At 36.5% G+C, this 24,909-nt stretch overlaps 1 protein-coding gene across 10 annotated transcripts in view; it reads left to right on the top strand.

The window, feature by feature from the left end:
• Window positions 1-24,909, top strand: part of ERC2 (ELKS/RAB6-interacting/CAST family member 2) — a 394,125-nt gene that overhangs the window by 127,739 nt on the left and 241,477 nt on the right. The window contains exons 7-13 of one of the 10 annotated variants that reach the window (XM_077184340.1): window positions 1,393-1,530; window positions 6,165-6,305; window positions 6,844-6,984; window positions 10,406-10,441; window positions 15,475-15,504; window positions 16,344-16,537; window positions 20,323-20,334. In XM_077184340.1, the coding sequence (XP_077040455.1) occupies window positions 1,393-1,530; window positions 6,165-6,305; window positions 6,844-6,984; window positions 10,406-10,441; window positions 15,475-15,504; window positions 16,344-16,537; window positions 20,323-20,334 (692 nt within the window). Of the gene's footprint in view, window positions 1-1,392; window positions 1,531-6,164; window positions 6,306-6,843; window positions 6,985-10,405; window positions 10,442-15,474; window positions 15,505-16,334; window positions 16,538-20,322; window positions 20,335-24,909 lie in introns of all 10 variants that reach the window. The other 9 variants (XM_077184347.1, XM_077184344.1, XM_077184343.1 and 6 more) reach the window with 9 other exon arrangements.

The following is a 24,909-nucleotide window of genomic DNA, read 5'->3' as shown; positions in this document are numbered from 1 at the left end:
ATGTAACTGTTGATTTCTGCAGAGCTGCACATGCATTGAATTCAACTTCAGGTTTGTAAAGAAATCTTTAAAGTAACTGTAAAGGCTTCTGCTTCTCTTAAAATCTGAGTTGTTTTAAAGGGAAAGATATTGGCTATGTGAAAAAAAAATCATTATAAAATGAACTGGAAAACTGAATTCGTTTCAGTAGCAAGAGAACGTGATCCAAACTGAAAAAATCACTGATGAAAGTAAGAGTTTAAATATCTGTTGACAGTAATAATTTGTCTTATGTTGACAATGTATTTAAAACCAGTTTTGAGCAAATGATACTTCATGGATTTTGTCATATTTTCTTATATTATCTCAAGTGGCATACTAAAATAACAGACCAGTTAATTTTCTTGTTACTATTTATTTGTATGAAGTCTTAAGTAACAAATCTTGGGTTTGTGCCAGTTGGTGCATAATAATGAGTGGCACTGAGGGTGCAGGATGGAGGGAGGGGAATTCTTCCAACAGACAATTAATGAAATTTTACGCATCTGACACCACACCCCCCCCCCGCATTCTGCCCAGAGGTCACAGTGCCTTACAGCCACAGAAGGGGATTGCCATCACAATCAGCAGCTGAGTGCTTTTATTCACATTTGCTTCCAAAGTCCACATTGCTTTGTGGACAACTTCTTGTGCAAAACCCTTGTGGTTTAACTCTTCCTGAATTAACCACTATAAATCATGACAGTGTGCTTGTAGGTACTTGAGCAATATGTTCAAATACTTTCTAGATGAGGAACCAGTTTTATTTAAAGAAATTAAATATCCAAAATAGAGTGACATACTTGAAATATTCACGGAGGTGAAGAAAGTGAATGGAAGTGGTGCCCCTTGAGATTTTTTGTTTGGTTGTTTGTAGGTTTGGCCTTTTTAAAAATAAACATCCTCATCTGTGCCCAGCTTAGTTTTACTTACAGCAAGGCATCATGGAAGAAGAGATTTTTAGATAGGCAGGTTATAATCTTTCTTCTTCCTCATTTTAAGGCTCACTCAAATTGGTTTGCCTCACCCTTTTTTTGTCCTTCTTATTGAACTAGAATAATCTAAAGGGGTAATTCCAGACATACTTTGAATTACTGAGATAATGCACTACCTTAGAGTGATTAATATCAGAAAATATTTAAATAATAAAATACCTGACTGTAGTGAGATTTTCCCTTTATTTTGTTTGAAAATTATACTGCTTCAGCAAAAGAAAACAAAAGGGAGATGACTGAAGTTTAAAACTGTTGATGGTATTTGCAGTTACACACCTGGCAGTATAATGGGGCATGTGTATCATATGTGTGATCTGTATGCACTCAGCATTGGAACATTGTGACAAGGTCAATGATTAGTGTAATTTTTTTTTTACAGATTGAAAATCTACAGGAGCAACTTAGGGACAAAGACAAACAACTAACTAATCTAAAAGACAGAGTGAAGTCGCTGCAGACGGACTCCAGTAATACAGACACAGCACTGGCAACCTTAGAGGAAGCCCTATCAGAAAAGGTAAAGTTTTCTCTTGAAAACCTCTGTGTGCTGCTCTTGTGGGTGAAGTGTGTGCAGAAAATGTGCTTCTAAGTTGGCCTGACAGCTCTCCCAAAGGCTGGGGGCCTTGTCAGGGAAGCAGGTGGCCCTGTTGTGGTAGGATGAGCAGGAATGACTGTCAGGGGATGAACTGACACAGAACTTGGAGGGGAACTAGTGATGTCCTTTGAATGCTTCCGGAGAAAATGGCCCAGGACATGGGAAGATTTTGCCTTCGTCGATGAGGTGAGTGGTTATTCCCTGAAAGAACTGAAAGGCACTGGACACCTGACTTTAAGAAGGTAGAGTTTTCGGCATTTTTCTGTCTTTGTGATCTTGATTATCCTGTTATTTTTCCCATTAACAGTTGGCTGTACCAACTGTTACCTTGGCTTTCTCTGAGCACTATTGGCTTCCTACACTTCATTTTTAAGGGAAATTGCTTCATTAAAAAAAAATATTGAGCATACCTTTTTTTTCTTTTACAAGCTCTATGCCTTTATTTTGAAAATACCTAGGAGAAGGGATAAATCTGGACTGTTTAAATGAGTGGCAACATTCCTACCAGTTTCAGTGAGGTCAAGTTTTTTCTTTTGGTTCCCTTTGAATACGAGGTAATGCAAGTGAATTTATATGCCAAAAAAAATTAGTACAAATTCCCACATTTTTCTGCTCACAGATCTTAATATATACTACTTAAATGTGAACAGTAAAGTAATATATGCCATTCTGCAGTGTGTAATCCTATGAAGGTATTTATGACTGCATATGACTTGAAAATGCTGCAGTTGTGTTGGCACTGACACATACAATGTTAATGTCAGATTTTTTTTGTTTCTTGTGTGTTTAATTGATTTTCTTGCATTTGCTTGGTCAACAACAGTGAAAAAAGTTCTTATTGGTATTGATTCATGTGGATAAGCATTTATTTATACAGAAAAATTCTACATTTCTGTAATCTTTCACTGCTAATCTCGACACAGTGTTCACCAATTTCACAGCACGTTAATAAAAAGTGTCAGAAAGTACTTTTAAATCTGTTTTCTCTCTTGTAAACGATATTTTCTGGATTAGTCACTTTCCCAAAATGTCCATAGAGGCAGCTGAGGGTTTTTTAAAACAGTCCTTTGGGAAGCAGAGTGACTTGCATAGAGCAGGAGACTTGCATAGGAGTAGGGGGCAAGCACCACTGCCGAGTTAGGATTCAGATTAGCTTTGAACCATGGGGTGCTTGGTGTGAGAGCATGAGCCACAATGAGGAGAAAGTTTCCAAGGTAAATGCATCTCTCTGTAGGATTTTGATTGCTGTACAGGGAAATCACCCTCAATTTCTTTTCCATTGGGAGTCCCTTGAAGGCCACACTTGGAAGGGCAGATTTTTCGAAGTCAAGGGTGATTTCTGGGATGAAGTTACACACTGAAAGAAGCCAGTTGCCATCCTCTAGAAATTCCAAATGGACAATTACACCTGGCTTTCTTCTGTCTTCTGGCAGCTAAATGCTTTGACAGTGTCTGTTTACACATGTGCCTCATTCCTTTGTGTCCAGCTTCCCAATTCCTCCTGACTGCTCTCAGTAACTTTCTTATGCAGCAGCATTCTTCAGACCTACAGGCTTTATCAAGAGTTGTTAAATATTTCCATTGGGAGTACTGGTAGAAATCTGGAATAGAGGTTTGTCCAAGTGGGACAAAACAGGAACCCTTAGTGAGTTGTTTATTAACAAGTGCATCAGTAGAAGTGCTTTTATTAATTCAGCATGTAATGCTGTCAAGAAAGGATGATGCTTTCATTTAAGAATGCTTGGTTTGCATGCTTTTTCTTTCTAGAAATTGTATCAGACCTACTTTTCAACTATATAATTTTGGGTTTGTACTCTGAGATTAGGCTGTTTTTTTGCATTAAATTAATTCTTTGTCCATTCAATGGTTTTTAGAATTTTAATTAAAAAGTAATGAATAAAATACTTCAGGACTGTCATGGGAAGATCTTTTGAAATAGAAATAAAATGTATTCATACAAGTTTAGCTAACCACAATTTACTGGAATCCAATTGAGTTGCTTTTCTTAGCATCTACAGGAAGAAAAAAAAAACAAATTAAAACATGATCATATGATATTAATGAATTATAAAGCCATTTTTAAAGTCCAAAACCTCAAATGTTTTCCTGCAGTTTTCTTGAAAATACACAGATTAAGATTTTGGCTCTGAATTAGAAAATGTGTCTCCTTATTCTTTATGGAAATAGATTTTTCCAAGTATCTGTCTCTTGATTTTCTTTTGTATTTAGTGATTAGGTATCTTGGGAAGACTAAATGAGAAATTAATGTAGATATAATAAAACAATGTCAAGTTTTCCCTCTTTTAATCTTATAATTTTTCTGATGATGTTGCTGGTGTGATTTTTCCTCTTGTTGGGAATCGGAAACAAATCAACTTCAGTTGCATTTGAGTTCATTTCGGAACTAAGCTGCAAAACATATTCATTCAAGTATTTATCCCTAATTTCAGAGCTTCTGAGCACTGAGAATTTGTAACAGCAGTAATAAGGATTATATTGCAATTAAAAAAGAAAGGTTTGAAAATCAGACTGCAAAAGTGCTATCAGCTGCCTTGATGTTATAACAAGAAACTTTTCAAAGAATATCTCAGCTCTTGGACTGGCCCAAAGCAGCTCAAGAGGTTGCTTTCATGAAGCTGATATTTATAAAGTTGGTCCTACTGTAGCAGCATACAGCAGATAAGCAATGGAGTATGTCTGATAATGGAGCTATATGCTGGGGCAATTCAGTTCCTGCTTCTGTGATAAAGTGCAAATAGATTAGACCTGTGAGGTCCCAGATTAGTGCATAAGGAAAGCTGCCCAATGCAAACAAGACTGAAACAAGAACACATTGTTGGGATTTCTGCAAGTTAGCTGTTAATCAAGCAAAACATGGTTTATTAGGGCCTTTTAACACATTTTTGACATTTGGCCTTATGCAGCTGACAGATAAATTAGTCTTCTTTTGTGATTGACTGAGAAAAAAATACACTGTTCATTAAAAAGATGAAATAGTGTTATGTTTAATTTCTTGTAGATGAAAAAATCATTTGGGTAAATAAATCTTCAAGAAGGAATTGGTAAAAAATCAATTCTGAATATAACCAGGTGGAATCTGAATGTTTATGATTATTAAATAATTCTACTTTATGGAGGTTGGCATCTTAATATTCAAAGTATTAAGAATTTACATTGTGATTTGGAATAAACCTGAAGTTATTTAGTGTCATAAGTTTAGATTGGAAAGATGTTAAAGATCATCACCTAGTTCCAACCCCCTTGCCGTGGGCAGGGACACCTTCCATTAAACCAGGTTGTTTCAGCCCTCAGATCTTCCTGGGCTCCTCAGGAGCCTCTCCAGCACGTCTGTGTCCTTGTGTGGGGGCCCAGAGCTGGAGCAGTTCTGCCCCAGGTGGGTGTCAGCAGGGCAGGAGTGCAGAGTCACCTCCCCTGACCTGCTGGCCACGCGGCTTTGGATGCAGCCCAGGAATACAGGTGGTGCTCTGGGCTCTGAGTGCTCATGGCTGAGTCATGTTGAGTTTTCTGTCACTGTACACAGCCAAGTCCTCCTCTGGGCTGCTCTGTCTGTTATCTGCCCAGCCTGGGATCGCCCTGAGCCAAGTGCAGGACCTAAATGATATTACCTCTGTGCCCCCTGACTGCCACCACCCAATGATCCCAGTGGTTCTCCTGATACTCTGCTTAAGGACCTGCTCCCAGTTGGAATGCAGTTCTAGTGGTTGTTTCATTGTACCCGAAGTATTTTTCTCTGATTGGTACTTGCATCCTCCAAGTATTGATGAAATGTAATTTTCTAGAACATAATCAGAACTTAACGAAGCCATACTACTCTGTTTGCTTTTTCCATTTTGCCCTTTGAATTAATCACCCAATCAATGACTGGTGATTGTCAGCAAATCTTGAAATAGTTATTGGAGATCAGCAAAATATGCAGAAACATGGCTGAGTTTTAATGCCTGTAGGATTACTGTTAATTAGACAGAGAAAAATCTTCCTTTGCAGTTCTTAATTCATATCAGGGTACTTTTTCTGTGTCTTGGACAACTGTTTTTTTGACATCTCAAAATATGATATGTGTAAACTGTAAATTGCTGATAGCAAGTGGCTGATTAGATCTGGAACTTTGACATCTTATTGCAAGCACTGTAGACTAATAACAAAATTGAAGTTGAGTAAACTGGTCATGGCCTCTGAGGAAATTATTCATGGCTAGTTTTAAACTTATTTTCAAGACTTCCATCAATTATGAATACAGGAAATGCATTATTGAAGTGAATATCTTTCCACATCTATCACAAAACTGAACATACTTGTATCAGTATACCTCTTTAATGAAGTTCCTGTACTGTGTTACTCTTATCAAATATTTAAAAACTTGATCTTATGATTTTGAAATCTAGAGAAGTCTTGCATTGACTTTAATACTATTAACTCAATCATCCTCTGCTTCTGCAGTTTTTTTAATAAGTGCTACATAATGCAAACAAACTTAATGCTGTGTTTTATTAAAATTATTTCTAACTTTTCTGTTTTGCAATTCTTTCCCTTGTTAGGAAAGAATAATAGAGCGTCTGAAGGAGCAAAGGGATCGAGATGACAGAGAAAGACTTGAAGAAATTGAATCTTATAAAAAAGAAAACAAGGACCTGAAGGAGAAGGTTAATGCTTTACAAGCTGAACTGACAGAAAAAGAGGTCAGTCTTTTCTTAAAAACTCTGCTCTTCTATCCATGTCATTATGATGAAAGAAAGTGCATAGGATTACTCTTGAGTCGTGTCAAGTACTGAAATTCTGCCACTTCAGTGTTCAGCTTCAGAATTGCAGTTTTCTTAAGCATTCTTCACAGTCCACATTTGTACATAAAATATTGCTTCAGTTTTTACATAGTTGTGCATTGTTATCTCTTTGTCCTTTACCTAAGCTTCCACTAGGCTCAAATATTCAATTGCTGCTCCTGTTTTTGTTTGTCAGTTAGAGAAATAGTTTTCAGTGTGTTTGTACCTCCAGAATATGACATGAGCTCGTCTGTACTATGAATGTTTGTGTTTCACTGCATGCCAGCTCCTGTGGTTCCAGTTGTATGCACAAAATGGCGTCTTTTGCTATCAATGCTTATCTTGGAGTCAGTTCTTTTTGGGGGAGGGGGAACAGGATCCGAGTGATTGCTAAGTTGGCAATGAGTTAGTGTCCTGGTGACTAGGAATTAACTTTTTACTCTTGGTCGTTTTCCAGTCTAGTTTAATCGATCTCAAAGAACATGCATCTTCATTGGCATCAGCAGGGCTGAAAAGAGACTCCAAACTTAAGTCTTTAGAAATAGCCATAGAACAAAAGAAAGAAGAGTGTAGTAAGTTGGAAGCACAGTTGAAAAAGGTAAGTTCCGTCTTAAACAAACAATCAGCAAAACAAAAATCAGCATCCCATACCTTCATTTTGAAATGATGAGCTTATTTACTCTTCTGGAGTAAATCTAGAATCTACCCATCTTATGCTGTTTGCTGATGCTTGCATCAAGTACTGCTTTTTCTCAAGAGGTTTGTACCAAAGCCACTGGTTTGTACCAAAGCCACTCAGAAATTGTCCTCAGTAGCTCTGTGAGGGAATTCTGAGAAGCTGCAACAAAATAGATGAACTGAGAGCAGGGCATTGGAGGGAAAAGGGCAGAAAGGAATTATCAAACCAGGAATTTGTGTGTGAATTAACACCACTTTTAGAAGTAAACTGAAATGTTTGCAGGATGAGAAAAAAAATTAAAAGCTTGTCTAAGAAATGCTGGAATTCCTAATTAAAATTCAGCTAAAATCAGCTTCTAAAATGAAAACTCTAGCTAGGTTTTATTTTGATGTATTTTTGGCTTTGTTGGTGAACACATGTTTGTGATAATTAAGCAAAATATTCAAAAGTTTATATCAGCTGGCAATTCAGTATTTCTCTTCAGCAAGAAGTGAAAGCAAGCATTTAAAGGAAAATGTACAAACCCTGTATTTTATTACATGGTTTTACTTAAGTTGCTGCAATAAACTAGATTTTGCTTAAATGATTTGCAAGTGTTTTGATACCATTGTTTCTTTGGCCTTTCTCTGTGTTGTAGTAATGTCTGCTCTCATTGTTCTCATTACGTATTTGATGGGGTCAGGCATTACGTTTGCCTTCTGCAATTCATGACTAAGTGTACATCAAGTGTTGTTTTCCTTTTTTTTTTAATACTGATATAGTTTTTCATTTTCTGGTAATTAATATTTTTTCTGTGAATGTTATCGCTGTTAGCATAATATTCTGACACTCTTTTTTACCCAGGTTGAGTAGTATCCTGCTCAGATTAAGCATTGTTTCAATAGCCTGACCTGTGAAGAAGGTATTGCAAATTATTAAGGATACCAGCGTGTAAACCTTACACTTGTATTCTGTCTTAATTCAGAATAAATATGTGCAATTAGGTGCCCGCATTAGATCTTTAGTTGAGAGGAAGGGAAGCTTTTTTCAATAAACATATACAAATGGAAACACAAATAATTTAAATGTCTGATACCTTAAAAATGCTATTGAGGGTAGAATTAAAATCTCCAAAAAAAGGTTTATCTGGGAAGTAATTTAGTTTGCTTTAGTTTGTTAGAAAAAATGTTTGTTTACTTTGCACACCACTTCAACAGATACCTCATTACAATCTGATATGTATTTTTTTCTTCATTTAAAAAATATAGTTAAAAGAGCCCTGGAAGCACAGATCACTTAACAACCCTCATCAAAATCCTCTTGAAGGACTTGAAATCCTAAGTGAATTGTTTATGACTGCATATTTAAGCACATCATACAGTAATGGAAAAACAAGCACTTAGAAAAGTCAGAGAGTGTCTGGGGTGTCTTTTGTATAAAAAGGGAACATGTTTCCTAAATACAAACAATTATTGAATGAAAGTTGAAAACATAATAGTTTTATTATATCATAAATGTAGCATAAAGCCCCAATGGAAATTCACCCACCATTTGTAGGAGACCAGGTATTTCCACAATAAAATGCAGTTACAACCTTCTTTCTGGGCATGCTTAATTGAACAGAAACAGTGACTGTTAATGACAGTAGACTCCAAACAGTCATTTTCAATTCACATTTTCTTTAATGAAATACTTTATGTTCAAACCTGTAAATACTCTGCATTAAAAGTAATTGGTCCCCAGAAAAATACCTGCACCGTGTTCTCACTCCTCAGGAAAGTGAGTGAAACAGAAACCTGGGTCACTCTTGCACATGTCTGGCTCAGAGGAGGAGGGGACAGCAGCAGGGTCATAAATGAGCCCACGTGTCCCATGAGTGTGCTCACGTGTGAGCATCAACCCCTGCAGGAGCAGAGGCATCTGGCACAGTTCGCTTCTCTCTTTCCAAACCCACTCCAAGGGGCTGTCTCCCTGAAAAAATTCCAAGTAGCTTACACAGTACTCCTCTCTAAAAATATCATGGAAGAGGTACTTTGTTATGCTGCTGTAAAATAATTATAGTTCAATGTTGATTTATAAGTTTTAATGAATTAAAGTAAGAAATGTGAAGATAGTACCCTGTGCACGCTTGCTGGGAGTTAGTCTTGCATGAGCACTAACGGTGGTAAGTGCTATATCTGAAGGAAAATGTGCACAAGGGGCAAGTCCAAACTAAAACTGTAAATAAAAAACACCAAAGCAACTTCTGGCCTTTCTCCTCCCCAGCTTTTTCTGCTTTCTGGGGTTTTTTTGGAGACAATAGGATTCATTTATTGATAATAAAGATGGATTTTATTGGCTCTGATTAGATCCAAATATTTTTTAGTGCTACATAACTGGATTTTTTACATTTCGGCAAGAAGAAATATGCTGATTCTAAACCCATGATTTCACACAGTAGGCACATTTAAAAAATAATGAAGAGGATATTTGTACCAAGTAATTATTCATGTGACTGCTACATTTGGGTTTTAAAATTAATGTTTTAAATTATAGACATGCTTATTGTACATTTTTTGACGAATATTATGGATTGAAATACATGAAAAATTTTAAAAGAAATAATTCTAAATACCAGAGAATGGTCAATGCGTTTTTCCCAAAATTCCATAGATTTTTGTTGACTTAGTTTGTATTGCTACTTGTGAAAGAACAGCAGGAGAATTACCTAAGAGGTAGCAAAGTGTTTTATATATATGTATGTATATATAATCTTTATTATCCACTCCAGAATTTCCTCCTTTTGTTGTTTTTTATGATCCTAAATTTACTTGCTTACTGACATATTTGCAGTTGCTAAAGTACTATTTGCTAAGCTGTACTGTTTGAAAGTCATTCTGCATAGAAAATTCAGTATTGTATTAAACAAAAGGAAAGTAATAAATTTAATGATACTATTTAATTAATCTTTTATTATTACTGTCTTTGAAGCTTTGGTGATAAATTGCAGCCTCAGCCAAAAGCACTTCTTGTGATTCATTGCTTGAGACCAGCACTTAATGTATCATCAAAAGTGGACACCTCTCTTTATTTCATGGGTTATTTAACTTGAGAAAGGGAAAGTAACACAAACCTTAAGTTTCTTACTCCAGCTATTCTTTTTTAGGAGCCAAAGTCAACATTTATGTTTCCCCAGTGCCTCTCACTTTCACCAAGGAATGTTTAGAATCTTAAATTTCTACCTTTTTTTTTTCTTTTTTTTTTTTTTTAATGACATGTTCTTCTGTGCAAATGCACTGGTTTTGTTGAGCTAATGCTGTTTTCCTGGATCTTTCCTTCTTTTCCTGTCTGTGCTTCACTCCCTACCAACTTTGCAATGTAGCAAGCTGAGCAGTTGTTCAATCAGATGTACAATCCAGTAAGTTCATGTTTAAAATGCCCGCTGTAACATATGGAAGCATGAGGATCCATTCCCTTACTGTGTTGTGCTCTTCCTCTGTGGAGCTTTGCAGAACACTCCTGGTGCTCACTCTGCTGTATCCATTATATCCAAAAAATGAACTTTGTGGACTTGAAGGCCTGTTTAAGAATCTGAAATGTATTAAATAGGTACAGACTGTGTTTCTGAGAAAACAAATGTCCTTTAGGTCCTCAACTTCTCCATTAGAAAATGCATGCAGAAATTTTTTTCCTTTTGCTTTGCTTTTTAATTCCTCCTTGTACAGTACTTTATTTGATCCTTCAAACTTATATAACTCCTAATTTATTCAGTTTATCTTCAGTGACTGAGTTAATTAGATGAATAGTAATATCTAGGAAATGACTGGCAGTATTTTCAAAAGTCCATATGACTAAAATAGATCAGTTCTGCTCATGAAAGAGTTTATACATTTAGCATACACACATTAGGAACATGGAAAATTTGTATTTAAGTGAAGAAAATACTGAAATATAAAATGATAAATGCAAAAGGCAGTCTTTGGAAAAGCACAGCATTGCTTTGGCTTGTTTAGCATTAATATTCTCACAAATGCCTGCTTAATTGCACAATATCTCTTTTAACTTGACTCCTTCAATTTGAGGAAGAGCAGCAACAAACCTTTTCTCTAGAGAGAGGAGTTTCAATCTTTTTGGCTGAGACTGTTACATTTCATGTGCTGTGAGCATCACAGGACAGAAAAATGATGTAACTGTAAGAGCAATTTAAAAGCTATGGTTTACATAGTAATCCTAGTCAGAATTGCTATGTAATTTGGATAGTGTATATATAGATGAAGTGGGTTTGTATATGAAGTAATGTGATACTGCACATTAGAGGAGGTATTGCCATCACTGGAGTCAGGGGGAGCTTTGCCATGGGTGTCCATGGACCAGGATTCCAGCTTTGGAATCTGTTATGGTTAGGTTAGTTATGGTTAGGTTTTGTAGCTCCAGCCATGTCATGCATATGTCATGACTTGTGTATGGGAAAAGAGATTCCCACACAATCTGCTCTATTTACTTTTGAAGTTATTGGTTACCTTGTTTAGAATTTAGTCATAAATTGTAGCACAATAGCATAAAACCCGATATTATCACCTCTACCCTCCAGCACAGTGCTGGAGAAAGAGCTTGTCCCTTTCAATGATAAACCCCTTTTTTTTCTGTATCATCTTGGGTCACTTTTGTGGTAGTTATGTTTCTATTCATGTCATTTGCACTGCTCCTGTGCTTGTCTTTTCAGACTGGAGTCTTTTTACTGTTGGTTTTTAGCTTGGTTTGCATAAATACTGGCCAGTCATTAGATCAATATTAGTGATTCTGCTGTATACAATTAATTTGTTACTTTCTAATCTGTTTGTGTGCAGTATTCCAAAGTCAGTCCTTAACTGTTTTTTCTGCCTTTATGTGGTTAATTTTCAAAAGGACAGCCTGTTGGAAGTTGCAAAGCAATGGATGCAAGATCCTTTTCCTTTGGCACCAGGCAGCAATCGTACTATACCCACAAGATGATTTTTTAAAAATAAACTTCTCTTGCTCGCTTTCTTTCTTCTCCTCATATATGAGAATAAGTTGTAAATAGAATTGGACATACATTTCTTCATGCTTTAATGGTGAATTTTTTGAAATACCCAATGAGATTTTGTGCAAAATTGATTATAAGAAATTACATTATTGCCTTTGTCCTGTCATTTAAATATCATGCTGTATTGAGTTTGAGTTCAGGTGAACCTTTTTCTGAATATTAAAGACTACATTTTCCAAGATCTTCTATAAGAGAAATGTCAGATTAAAATTTAAACTACTTGCAGAATACACTATAAATTACTTAGAGCCGTCCCTAAAGTTAAATGAAAACCTCCTGAGTTTTAAGGAGACAAGAAAATTTGTGTGACAGCAATCTTTTTTCCCCCATCTTTTCTTGGAAGTAATAAAATTTGAAGGATCTTACAAAGTAATAAATATCTTGCATGTAAATTCTGCTGTTCCTTTTCTTTTTTTTGATTTTAAGTACCCACTTGATTTCTGTGTATGTTTGTGTCTGAAGCTTTAAAAATGAAATACTTATCTATCCCTCCATTTCTGTTATGCAGAATAATACATGCATGACTGTAGCATAAGACTTTAATAGCCTAAATAATTCATGTTGCATGTCTGTGCCACACTGTTATGATATTTCTGTAGGAAATTTGTGGTTTACATAAGGAAATGTTACTTTTCTTCTAAACCATTTACAGTGCTTATGAAGCAAAGATGAGAATGTAAAAATTTGTGACATTCTAATGGTAGAGTGATATGCTATTTTTACTCAGTTGTAAAAATAACATACAAAATCACAGTCATAATATTGGGAGAAAAAGCATCATAAAGTGAGCGGATTTGTTTGCAGTTAACCTAATCTGTACACAAAAGCGTTATAATTTGCAGATACAATTTAAGAAAGCTGAAAAATACACATGGACCAGTCCCTCCTACCATAAAAGCCCCATAGAAACAGAAAATGTGTTTTCCAAGGTAAGAGAGAACTTAAGGAGTAAACAGGGGACAGAAATTCAACAGAAAAAGGAGAGTACAGCAGAAATAGGCAGAGACTTTCTGATTCATGTGATTCATGCAGCTTCTGTCTAGAACTAGATCCAACAGTGCAGTCTACAGCCTAAAAAAAGCCAAAGAAATCTGCCCTGTCCTGGCAGGAGCAGGGTCAATATCAACTGAGCTGCCTTTTAACTCCTTTGGGCCTACTGTTTGACCTCAAGAGTCAAGTTCCAGCTGTCAACAAATCACCCCTGATCTGTACACAACAAATTCAGAAAGGTGCTTAGTTCAGATCCAAACACATCTTTCAAAGCCGTAAAATAAAATGGGGCCTTATAAGTAATTCTGTGCCTTTGTCTTGGCCCTGTCAGATGGATTGTGTTTTGCTCTTTTCTAGTATCAGCAGCTTTGTTTACAATGTGAAGAGTCCCTTAAAGGGAATTGCAGGTTAAAATACCACCTGCAGAGAGCCCTTTGTAAAAATTTGGTTTTTTGTTCTTGCTCTCCCTTTTTAACTGACTTTACTTCTTCATTTGGGCAATACCCTTGTAGAAATCTGGTTCCTGAAAATATTAAAAAAAAAAATTCTCTAGGTGCTTTGAAAAGTAGAGGCAATTGGATCAGTTGGTGGTGTGCAATACCGGCTTTATTTTATTTTTAGATTATTTTTTAAGACCAACCTTGTAGTAACTTAATGCTTACATTGATTTATGTATGACATTGGTTGGATGCTTAATCACATTTAATCATATCTTCAGAGTTCCAGTTCATGTTGGGGAAATGCAGTGACCCAGTTTGTGCTGCAGAACTTTCCAAAAACAAATCCCACAAATATGGAATGGCATGAGTACCACAGAAAAAAAGAACTGAAAATACTTTTTCACCTTAATGTTGATTTCCTTAGCATGCTGTTGAGCCAAGATTTAAAGGGCTAAACTGAGGAATATATTTATTATTGTATGTGGTGATTTGTTTATCATCTGTGCAGTTGGTAATCTTTTCAGAGCTGCTGTGTGTCAGGAATACCCATGGCAGCAGAACATTTGGCACCTCTGCGTTGGTGATGCTATTACGTTCTTGCCCAATTATGCATTTCCTTGTAGAAAGTGCAGTGTGGCAATGAAACATAAAAAGGAGACAGGTTTCTCTCCCTCATCTGCATTGCTTCTTGCTCTGGGGTAAGAGAAGGGTGGAGGTACATGGGGAAAAAAGTTTGGGCTGAAGCTGAGACTTTATGCTAAAGTGAAGACTGGTTAGAGGAAGGAAGGTGGGTATTTCTCCTCTCTATGAAATGATGGAAGAAAGGCTGGTATATAATGAATTTTGTGCCAAACTAAAGGGAAAGGACAGAAAGGTGGCAGGGAGTTGCATGAAAGAGCAACAGCCTTTAGAGAGGAGCTGTGAAATTCTGGATTTACCCTTGGGAGAGGAGGAGAAATCTGAAGAATAGGGAACAATATGCTTTTTGCATAAGTTTCTTAGTATCTTGAAGGTAGGAGTTGGGTTATGTTTCTTTTTCTACAGTGAATTCACCTATGGAATTAAATTATTCCTTGCAAAATTACTGTATAATATTGTAATAGGGTTGATGGACGATCAGAGTGTTTTCTCAGATAAGTGGTCTTGAGTCTGAGTATTACATTGACTTCAAAAATTTCAAAGCTAGTTGAAAGTAAATATCTTGATACAATTAACATCTGGTATAAAAGAAATCCAAGTTTATTATTAAGGAAGATTATGAGCCTGAAAAAGAATCTGTTGCTGACATCTCACTCAAAAGGTAAAATCAAGATACTCCTTGAATGTTACCTTGAAACAAGTTAGGGGTTTTAAAAGTCCTATGGAATGGAATTCAGGACTGGAGCATGTACCAAAACAGAGATTTTGAAGAGCAAGGTCAGTAGGTTTATTAGGCTCTTCATGTCATTCCCTTGGCTTCTTTTGGTGATGAAATATTTCTTCTGAATAAAAAACCTCCAAATAGGATAAATAACACTTCAAATCTACTATCTTTTTCTTATTATCCTCATGCTTAAATGATATGTTACATGCAAACCTCCTAAGTTTTTTCCCTACTAATTTCAATTTTTTGTTATATTTATAGTAAACTCAGACTTGTTCTTTATTTATACAGAACATTTTAACCATTGCAAAGAATATGGACCTTCTAGTATCTGTAGTTTATATTAGTTCTTTCCCAAACATGCATGCTTCATTTTGATCTGCATTTCTTTCATTGCTTGCTTGCATTGTCCATTCCCTGAAATTAAGAAGGATAAGTAAGTCCATGTCTTCTCTGCGTATTAAGATAGTTGGAGGACCTTCAGTTCTAAATACCACGAGTTTCTGTAAAAAATCCTGTATGTTACCTGAATTTTCTATGTTTAATGTGCACTGCCTTAAACTACTTCTTTTTTCCTTGCCTGCTCTTTCAAGATGCCAATTAGGAATAATGGGAAGCAAGGGGTAGGCTAAGCATTGCAGTGCATCGTTGTTTCCATCTGTCTGTGATTATTGCAGCCAAGTTGAAAGCACTCGGTGCCAGGTCGTGCTCCCATTGACGTTAATTGGGGTTTTGCCATTAGGTTTGATGGGAGCTGGCCTGGGCTCTGCACTGTTGTTGTTTTCATTGCTCTCTCTTGTCTGTGGAACTCCCACCCATCCATGCATGTGTTTGCCAGGTTTGTGCTGTTTTCACCAATAGGCTTGTTCCTCTGATGTTTCAGGCTAAGTATTAATGGTAGGCTAAAAAGGATTATTGGGTAAGATGTCTGCTGAAATCAGCTTCTTTAGTTTATTGGTTTATCTTTTAAAATCACCTCTGCATTAAAAACAATTTCTTTCCTTTAAATTCTTTGTGTCAAACTGCATTTGAGACATCTGGTGATACAGATATATACAATATGTATATATATGTATCTGTGTTTGTATATTTATACATGGACAAAGTGTGTGTTTCTGTATAGGGAAAGAGGACATGATTTTTTAAGAAATTGCCTATATATTCAAAACACACTGAACTTAATGTGAGTTTAATGAATTACAAGGTGAGTTTTTGTTAAATTTGGAAAAACACCTTTAAAGTGGGGTCACTTTAATATGTAAAAACCCCCTTAAATCCCCTCCTCTTTCAGGATGATAGAGTTTGACTATGTAGATGTTTTCATTTATTTTTATAATGCATCAGACAGGAATACCCATAATCCTTTTTAATGTAAACTTGAGCTCCGAGACTGAAGAAGTAAAGCTTTTAAAGCTATTTAAGTTATTGTCACCCTTATCTTTTTGAAATATTGATTCTGAAGGCTCATGAAGCTGAAGAGGAGGCACGGATGAATCCAGAATTTGCAGACAGAATGAAACAGCTTGACAAGGAGGCCTCGTACTATAGAGAAGAATGTGGCAAAGCTCAGGCTGAGGTTGACAGACTTCTAGAAATACTCAAGGAAGTAGAGAATGAGAAGAATGACAAAGATAAGAAAATTGCTGAGTTAGAAAGGTAATTTTTGTATTGTCTTACATTGAGTAGCATTTTTGCTTACTTGATCTTCATTTCAGAAGCAGAGGTTACAAGCGGAGTATGTTTTTTAAGAGTATATTGGTTATGCTTTGTAAAAGAACAAAAAAGGGCGACTTAAGAACTGCATCTCCTGTTGGCTGACTTTGGAAAAATTTAAGGTTTCCATTTTTTAATACTCTTCATAAATCAAGAGTATATAGGAAAGGTCACATGCAATTTACAGGCACAACAACCCCCCAGAAAAACGTATTGGGGAACAATCCTGTCTTTTTAGTAACTTGTGAATCAGACCTGCCCTCACATGTTTCTTCAAGTGTGCGCATCATCAGTTATTCTCAGAGGTCTGAAAAGTATTGGTAAGTATTACTAACCCATCCCATGAATATTTAATAATAGCTGTAACTGTTTCTTGGTGTTCCCATAGTCTTTGTTTGCTTCAAAAGAATATTTTCTGATCTTGACCAGATAGTGATTGTCTTGTGTCTGGAAAGGTTCTTGAGGCTTTCCATAATGGAGAGAGGAGGGTTTTGGGATTTGTCTTATACCCTTTGTAATTAAATAGGTCTTGGAACCTTCTTACACAGGGAACTAAGGGGTCCAGAGATACTGGTACAGCGTTGTCAGCATACAATGTTCCTATTGTCTGAGAATCTGTAGTGGGTGAGAATTTTCTATTTTTGTATTCATTTTCTTTTCAAATTTATTATACTCTTAGCAGTGAAGTCTTGGAGCACTAATTTCTAGTCTGCTATTGCTGATGAGGATGTCAACCCTGAAATAACTTCTAAGAAAATAATCGTGTGGTACTGCTGAGTGAACACAGACTTTTGAAGAGAATGTGCTGTACTTAGAATGTGATGGAGTGGTTAAACTTTGCTATGGACCTTTAGCATATATTTGACATTTCCTCAAACTTCAGATGCAAGGGCATCTCTGGGGTCCTGTAGGAAAATGAATGTGACATTAAAATGCATTTATTCATTCATAGCTTGCTGGGATCCACGTTCACTGCTATGCCAACATCTTTACACTGCAAGATAATTGCAACAAGATAAATTGTCAAAATATATCAACATAAATTGCTGAGGAAGTGATAATCTAGACTATTGCAAGCTGTGGTATCCTCACAATATTTGTTATATTCACATAGGAATTCTTCAACATAATGTGGTGGGCTTGTATAAATAAGCTTAAAAAGTAAAAATGCTTGTAATAAAGTTATCATTTACAAATTCAAACAAAAATTGAAACAAGGAGATGAATATTAACGTTCTACTAGTCAGAAAGTATTGACACACGAAGTGTCAAATACTCAGGGGTAGAATTATCTGCTTTGAGATATGGGCAGTTAATTTTATAAGTGTGTGCTACTTGGCAGATGAACATTATTAATAATTATGAAGAAGTTTTCATGTGAATGGTAATTCTTTTGGTTTTAATGTGATTTTCTTGGCTCAGAAACTATCACACTCCTGAGCGTCATCACTTCAGATTAATATTATTACTTATATGAAATCATGTTGGTCTGTTTCTTTAATTACTCTCCCTATATTAACTTTTTATTTTACAGTTTCTTATTACTACATAGGAGAAACTACACCTTCTTCTATACTTAAGCTATTTGAAAATTGTACTAAAAGTTATTACAATTTATCTGTTTATAGTTAAAAAATGTTTAAAATCAAATGCAAGATATTACATTTAATGTATAATGTGCTTTTGTTAAATTTAACTTGTTGTTTTTCTTTGGTTTTCTTGATGAATGAAATGTGGTTCAGGCTTTTTTGGTTTTTATTTTTGTGAGTTTTTTTTAATTAATGTAAATGAAACTGGATAAGGTAGTGATCAGCTCAAGTTTTAATGCCAAGAGCCTCACCAAGGAGAGGGAGCTGCAGCTGAAACAGAACTGTCAGGATTGAAGGAGTGTATTGTTTAAAGCTTTTATTGATGGTGTTGGAATGAGAAGTATGTTTATGAAATGTGATAGAGAGTTTGAATCACAAAATGAAGTGAAATACAGTGGCATAAAATGCATGTTTGTGAAGTTAGGACCAGTAAAGTTGCCTGATCTAAACTAAGGATAATCCTTGATACAGTTCCTTGATACAGGAAAAGAAAGATGGGGTGAATTTGCTTATGGCTGTGTCATTATGAGCCATCTAAATAAAGAAGCAGAGATCTAAATAATGAGGAGTGAATCCTGATATGTCAGAATAAATATCTGCAGTAAGCATAGGAAGGTATTAATGTCACCAGGTGCTGGCAAGGCTCTGTGTGGCGCTCTGCTGTGTACTTCTCATCAGTCATACGCCTGGAAGTTGAATTAAAACTGGCAACAGGTGCAGAGAGGGCTGGTAAGAAGGAATGAAGTGCTCATGACACAGGAGGAGTCTAAGCAACAGTGGTTTGTTTCTCTGGCAAAACAGAGCTCTGCAGGGATGCTTGTTCTGTGCAAATATGGGAAGGGGTAAGCACTGCGGGGAAAGCAGTGTGATTGCAGTAAAAGAGCATTGGCACATAATGCAATATAAATTATCCATTGGTAAATTTAGACTGAAAAGAGAAAGTAAATGAAGATTACAAAATCTTGGATCCATGTTTCTCCAGTGGTATGAGAGATGCTTGGTCATTTGCTAGGCTAAATGTAGCTTCTCAGCAAAGATTGCAACAATATAAAAGTCCATTTTAAAATATTATACTATGAGACAAACCTATTTGTTCTTAAACAAGAAGTTTTTTGTTTCTGTTGTCTACTTCTAATATGCAGTGGGTATGTAGCACTATAGCTGTGTATTCAAGCTCTTGGGGTATTCAGACTAAAATTAATTAATTAATTCTGAATTAATTTGGATCTGAATTCTCATGAAGGTAAGTCTACACAGCAGTGACAAGTCATTGCACAAGAGACAAAACATCAGCATGTGGAATAATTGCATTTTAAAAAATGTACTTTTATGGCTGTTGAGTATGCTCCTTTTCATAAAAAGCACAAAATACTGTGTGTTGGGGACAGATTTAAGGATTAGTCTAGCTGTGTGGGGATTATTTTAGCCTTACTTTTTTGAAAAGGGTGTGTTAGGTATTTTTTTAACAAATAAAGTAGTCAAAAATCAGAGTATTTTCAGTGCTGAAGTATTAATTCTCTACTTCATACTGAATTAAAAATTTGCTGTCATCATTGGAAGGGGATGCATTTCTGGGGTGGCTTGGGGTGTCAAATCTTCATCTTTGATTATTAGCTACAGTGCTTTGTGAACTTCTTAGTATCTTTGAACAAGTTGCCAAATGGTTTAGCTGCTTTGACTGCCATGGGAAGAGTTGATGAATGAGGGTCACCAGCCTATGAGAGTTCACATGAAAGACTTTGTGGAATATGACAAGATGTTTGTGGGGCAGCAAGTGCTACCAATATTCATCCAATTTATTTGTTCTATTTGGTGTGTATATGAATTTGGAATTTGGATGGTTATAAATATGGATGTCTTTCTGCTGTCCACCAATGACAAGATACCCTTTTGATTTAAAATTTGTTTTCTTCAGTGCACAGGAAGGATGTAGCTCTGCAGAAATTTCATTTTAGTTCCTGCTTTTCCTTCCCTTCCCTTTCCTTTTCTTTTATTTTTTTCTTTTTAATAATCTGCTAATATAACATCTGCTTGTTATATTTTTAAAGAACTAATGTGTTCCTCCCTTTATTCTCTTTTGCTGTCTTCCTCCCTATCTGTTTTTCTCCAAACTGCTGCTTTCATCCCTACTCCAACCAGCTTGACTTCCAGGTCAGTATTTTCTGCTCTCCTACTTAATGCTCCTTCCACAATGAAGGTTTTCATTGATGCTTCATTTATTTGGTTGTTTTGGTTCCACATTATTAACTTATGTTTGTATTTTGTTGTTTTTATTCTGCTTGTCCCTATTGTGAAGTTTTTGGTCATTTCATTTCTAGACCAGAAACTTTCCAGTAAATGAATCTTTTTCTTGAATGCCTATAAGAAAAAATGGTTATTGACAACATATTCAATTCATATGTTGTTTTGTGTGAAGATTTTTCTTTTGGTTTTGCTTATGTTATTTTTATTTAGAGAGTTTAACACGGGGAATAATTTTTGGTAGACAGCCGAACCCAGCAGGTAATGAACAGTGACAATTGTATACAGAGAGGTTTATACCAAAGATCAGAGACTTATTCTTAATACTTTGTCATTGTCCCTTTTACTGCTTATGAACAGAATATGAGGAGTTGCAGTGGTTCAGGAACTTGTAGCTGTTTTTGCTGGCCAGATTCTGGACCAGCACATAACTGTAAAGGAGTTGTCTGTATGTGTTTTTAGGCTGTGTTTGGATGTAACCTCATGTAGTTAGGTCTGTGTTTTGAGTTCTTCCAGGTTGTAAATTAGTTTAGCTGGCATTTGTCTCTGCACACTGCTTCTGAGTAAACTTTTCAAGTATTCCATGCCTTGTGGTACTTGTTGGAAGCAAAAAAGTATCTGTTAGACATTTTTTTCTCTTAGTAGGCCCTGGTGTTAATTTTCTTTCTCATGCTTATGGGTGGTTGTAAATTGTAAGTTAGCCTAGTCTTAAAACATCTTTTTGATTTCTCTTGGGATAGTCAAGACCAAGCACAATTCACAGTTCAGACATGTCAGAGAAGTCTCTTACAGGAATGTCTTCAAATTGCACAGCTAAAGATGGCTCATTGCAAAAAGATGACAAGACTTTTTTTCCCTCCTGATGTTCTTTAGTGCATGTCACAATCACAAGTTACTTTCCAGCTGAAAAGTTTTGTTTCTGAAATTTGGGGCTCATCGATTGCTGTAAAGAATTGGATGAATGCTCAATTTACTGTCTATCTACTTCAAGTATATTTTTATGTGCCTAAGGGGACAATTGTTACACCCAGATTGTGAAAATACTTCAACAATTAAGTTTCAGAACCTTTCTTTCTTCCAGAAGTTAAATAAATGCATTTATTATGGAGTTGGCCATGATGAAATTATTGTCTGAATGTGACCACTTTGCATTTCTATCAGAGCATATTCAACATTGATTGAAAATCTCTCTAGCTTAAGAGAGCCTAAAGACAGGTATTATGCTATGTGGTTGTCATTATGGTTGATTTCACTGGAATTCAATGATTGGTATGCGGAAACATTTGTTCAGCAGTTGGAGGTGCAATTTCTGTTATGTTTTATTGACCTAAAAAGCCAACTGACCTTGTTGAAGCAAACTGTCTGCATAACCCTGCCAGCTCCCATCCCTAGAGTCCCAGATAAGTTGTAGAGTATGATTAGAATTTATTGTGGGTATTCAGTGAAGTGTTAAGTTTTCTCAGCTTGAATCTTCATTAAGGTCAAAACTTAATTTAAGAAACAGATCTATTAATTTCCATAATTTCTGCTGATCAGTGTGTTCTTAGCTGTCATTTTAGTCATCCATACTCCTAGGAGGTTTTTATGGTTAGGAAAATGCTGCATTGGTTTTAAAATGTGGTAGGCTATTGATACTGATGAAAAACAAGAAAATCAAATATATTGGCATAATGCCCTCATGTGCACCTGCCTGTACAAGATAAAAAAATTCTGAGTATAACCATCAGTACAGTGAAATCCCCACACCTTTTGGTTACAGCAGGTTATCTACTCCCCAAACTTTTCTTCCTGCAGATAAGCAGGAGATGGATATTTTTTCCATGTGAATTGTACTGACCAGTGCTAGAAAGTTTCCCACCAGCTCTAATGTTGGACTTCCTAATTGTTTCCATGGGAGGCCAGAGCTCAGTGAGATGTGCAAGGGAAGGTTCAATGGAGTTTTAAATTTAACCTACAAGCCGTCCACAGTTTTGTCAAATGTCAGTTTGATGGTTCCAAGGGCAGAGTGATATGTTGTTCAAAGATAATGTCCCTGGAGAAATGGAGATAGTGTACTACTGCAAACTGAGAGAATCTGTGATGTACATCACTCTTCTGAGAGACTGGTTATTCTGAGTGAGAAACACAGTTGTCACGTTGGATAACAGACAGATTGCTGACATGTCATTCTCTTTTAGGCTGTTTGCTACATATGCAGAACTAATGTTTTAGCTTTAGTTTAATGTTTTGAAAGGGATGACATTTTGTGATAAGACTATATAGATTTAGCTGATTTTATGTGTGGTTTTAAACTTCTGGAAATCTCATTTTTTAAGAAATAGTAAAGTAGAAAGTTTATTTCTGTGGTATTTTAATTTAAGGGAAGAAAGGGAAATATTTTATTCCAAAATTAGCTGAAATCATAAAGATGAACAGTAAAGATACAAACAATGCCCTGGGACAAGATGATGCACTGTTGTTCAATTTCATCCCACTCACTACTGAACTTGTTAGCCTTGTTCTGGACTTTTCCTTTCTGTTTGCTGAAAGCCATGAAAAGGTCAAATTAGAAAGGAATTATTTAAATAAGCAAGGATATTTTGTAATTTGATTTGCTTTTTTTGAGATTTGATTTGGAGGGTAAATACTCCATAGAGTAAATGGTTATGCAGAATGAAGTGGATATGAGGAGGAAACAGCTCTACCTCACTGAAGGAAAAATACCAACTTTGGGTTTGGGTGCATGTGACATCACAACTCTATGTTGGGAAAGAGAGAACAGGAGGAGCTGTTACCCTTCCCTTGCATGATTACTGATTTAAGACATCAATATTTCCTATGCTTCTCCGGACCTGCTGCCTCTATTAGTTTTCCTCAGAGGCAAGATCCAGAGGGCAGATTTCTCTACCACTTTAACCTGTGCATGAAGTAGCCCCAGAGCACTCCCTGAGGATATTGGTGACTGCTGGGCTCCGTGCTGTCAGGATTCCCTGTGCACGGTGGAGGGTGTGTGGTGAAGAATCTTTGTGACATAGCACAGCTTGCCCTTAAAAAGCTGTTACTGAAAAGAGACAGGGGTACTAAATTTAGGAATTGGGCTGTTGGTGGAACCACTCCTTCCACTCATATTGTTTGCTTTCCCAGTGCAAGAGCAACATGCCTGGGCAGTGTGATGGTGCTCTGATCTGAATTTATAATAAGGGGAAATTTGTATGTCTAAACAAGAATCATACAAGGGGTACCTGATTTATTTGGAGGTCTGAAGAAGTTACTACAAAAGCATGGAAAGCTTGATTTATGCATTGGTTGATAATGGCTGGATTGATCCTGAGAACTTCTAGGGTGAGCCAGGAGTTGCAGTCAAAAGATTTGATCCAGAAGGAAATTGCAGTGAAACGTGGAGTGCTGCAGAGGAGGTGTGATCCTGATTGCTGTCAGGCTGGGCTGGACATGCTGCCGAGCAGTTGGATGCAGAGAAAAACTGGAAAGAGTCAAGAACTGCTTTTTCTGGTTTTGTTTGTTTGTTTGTCTGGAGATACTTTGTTAGTTTGGTAATTTGAAGAAAAAAACTTTTCTGGACTACAGCTGGGAAAGACCTGATGGACCAGTAGCAGGGCTGCAACTTCTTGGTTGCAAATTTCAGGCAACAAATTATTTCCAGTAACTGGTTACAGTTATTGCTAATGGTCTCAATTAATAAAATAGCTGAGCAAGCAATTGCCATATTAAATCAGATCAAATATCCTTCTCATCTAGCGTGCTGTCATCAGCAGTGCTTTTTGGTTTTTTTTAAAGAAGAACATCAGAAGAAAATGCACGACAATCCTGGGTGTAGGAGAGAGATGTGTGACAGATGAGTCTTCTGGTACGAATTTCACACATGTTCATGTAAAGTGTCATCCAGCAGGAATGTGCTGAGGAAGACAGCAGTGCTGGGTCGGAGTTTCCGTGGTTGCAGTGCAGATCTGCCTTGAAACAGAGTGACATGAACCGTAGTTTGGAACAGGGTTTTAGTGCGTCTCTTTCATTCATGCGTTATCCTCACGTGGATATTTCCAGCATCTCTCCAGGGCTTTGGAGGGAACTGTGTCAGACTAAACACTTCTTAAATAAAGATTTTGGAAAACTTCCCAGAGTGTGTGTTAGGTAGACCCTTCCTCCCACATTTTTGCCTGTGAGGTGAGAAATGTTTCAGTGACTTCTGTGACGCTTGCTTGATTTCTACCAGGCAGAGTTCTCGGTTGTCCCAGGACAATAATGGTTTGTGGTGCATTTGGGGGCAAAACAATGTCTCACTGAAAAATTGTCATGATATGAGTATTAAGAAACCTGAAGCCAGCCTTCAGGCAATTGAAATGATGAGATTTAAAAGTGGGGGGAGTGTAAGGGGATGGGAAGAAGGTTTTTTGGTTTTTATTGAGACCTACAGGTCTCTGCGGGCTACAAGCCTGCTCCTTTGGGTGGAACTGAAATAGCTATGTAACCTGTCTGTAACAGGAGCTGGGA

Source organism: Agelaius phoeniceus, chromosome 11 (assembly GCF_051311805.1).
Source record: "Agelaius phoeniceus isolate bAgePho1 chromosome 11, bAgePho1.hap1, whole genome shotgun sequence".
Classification (NCBI taxonomy): domain Eukaryota; kingdom Metazoa; phylum Chordata; class Aves; order Passeriformes; family Icteridae; genus Agelaius; species Agelaius phoeniceus.
Note: the sequence above shows the minus strand (reverse complement) of the source record. Positions and strands in the feature narration are given on the sequence as shown.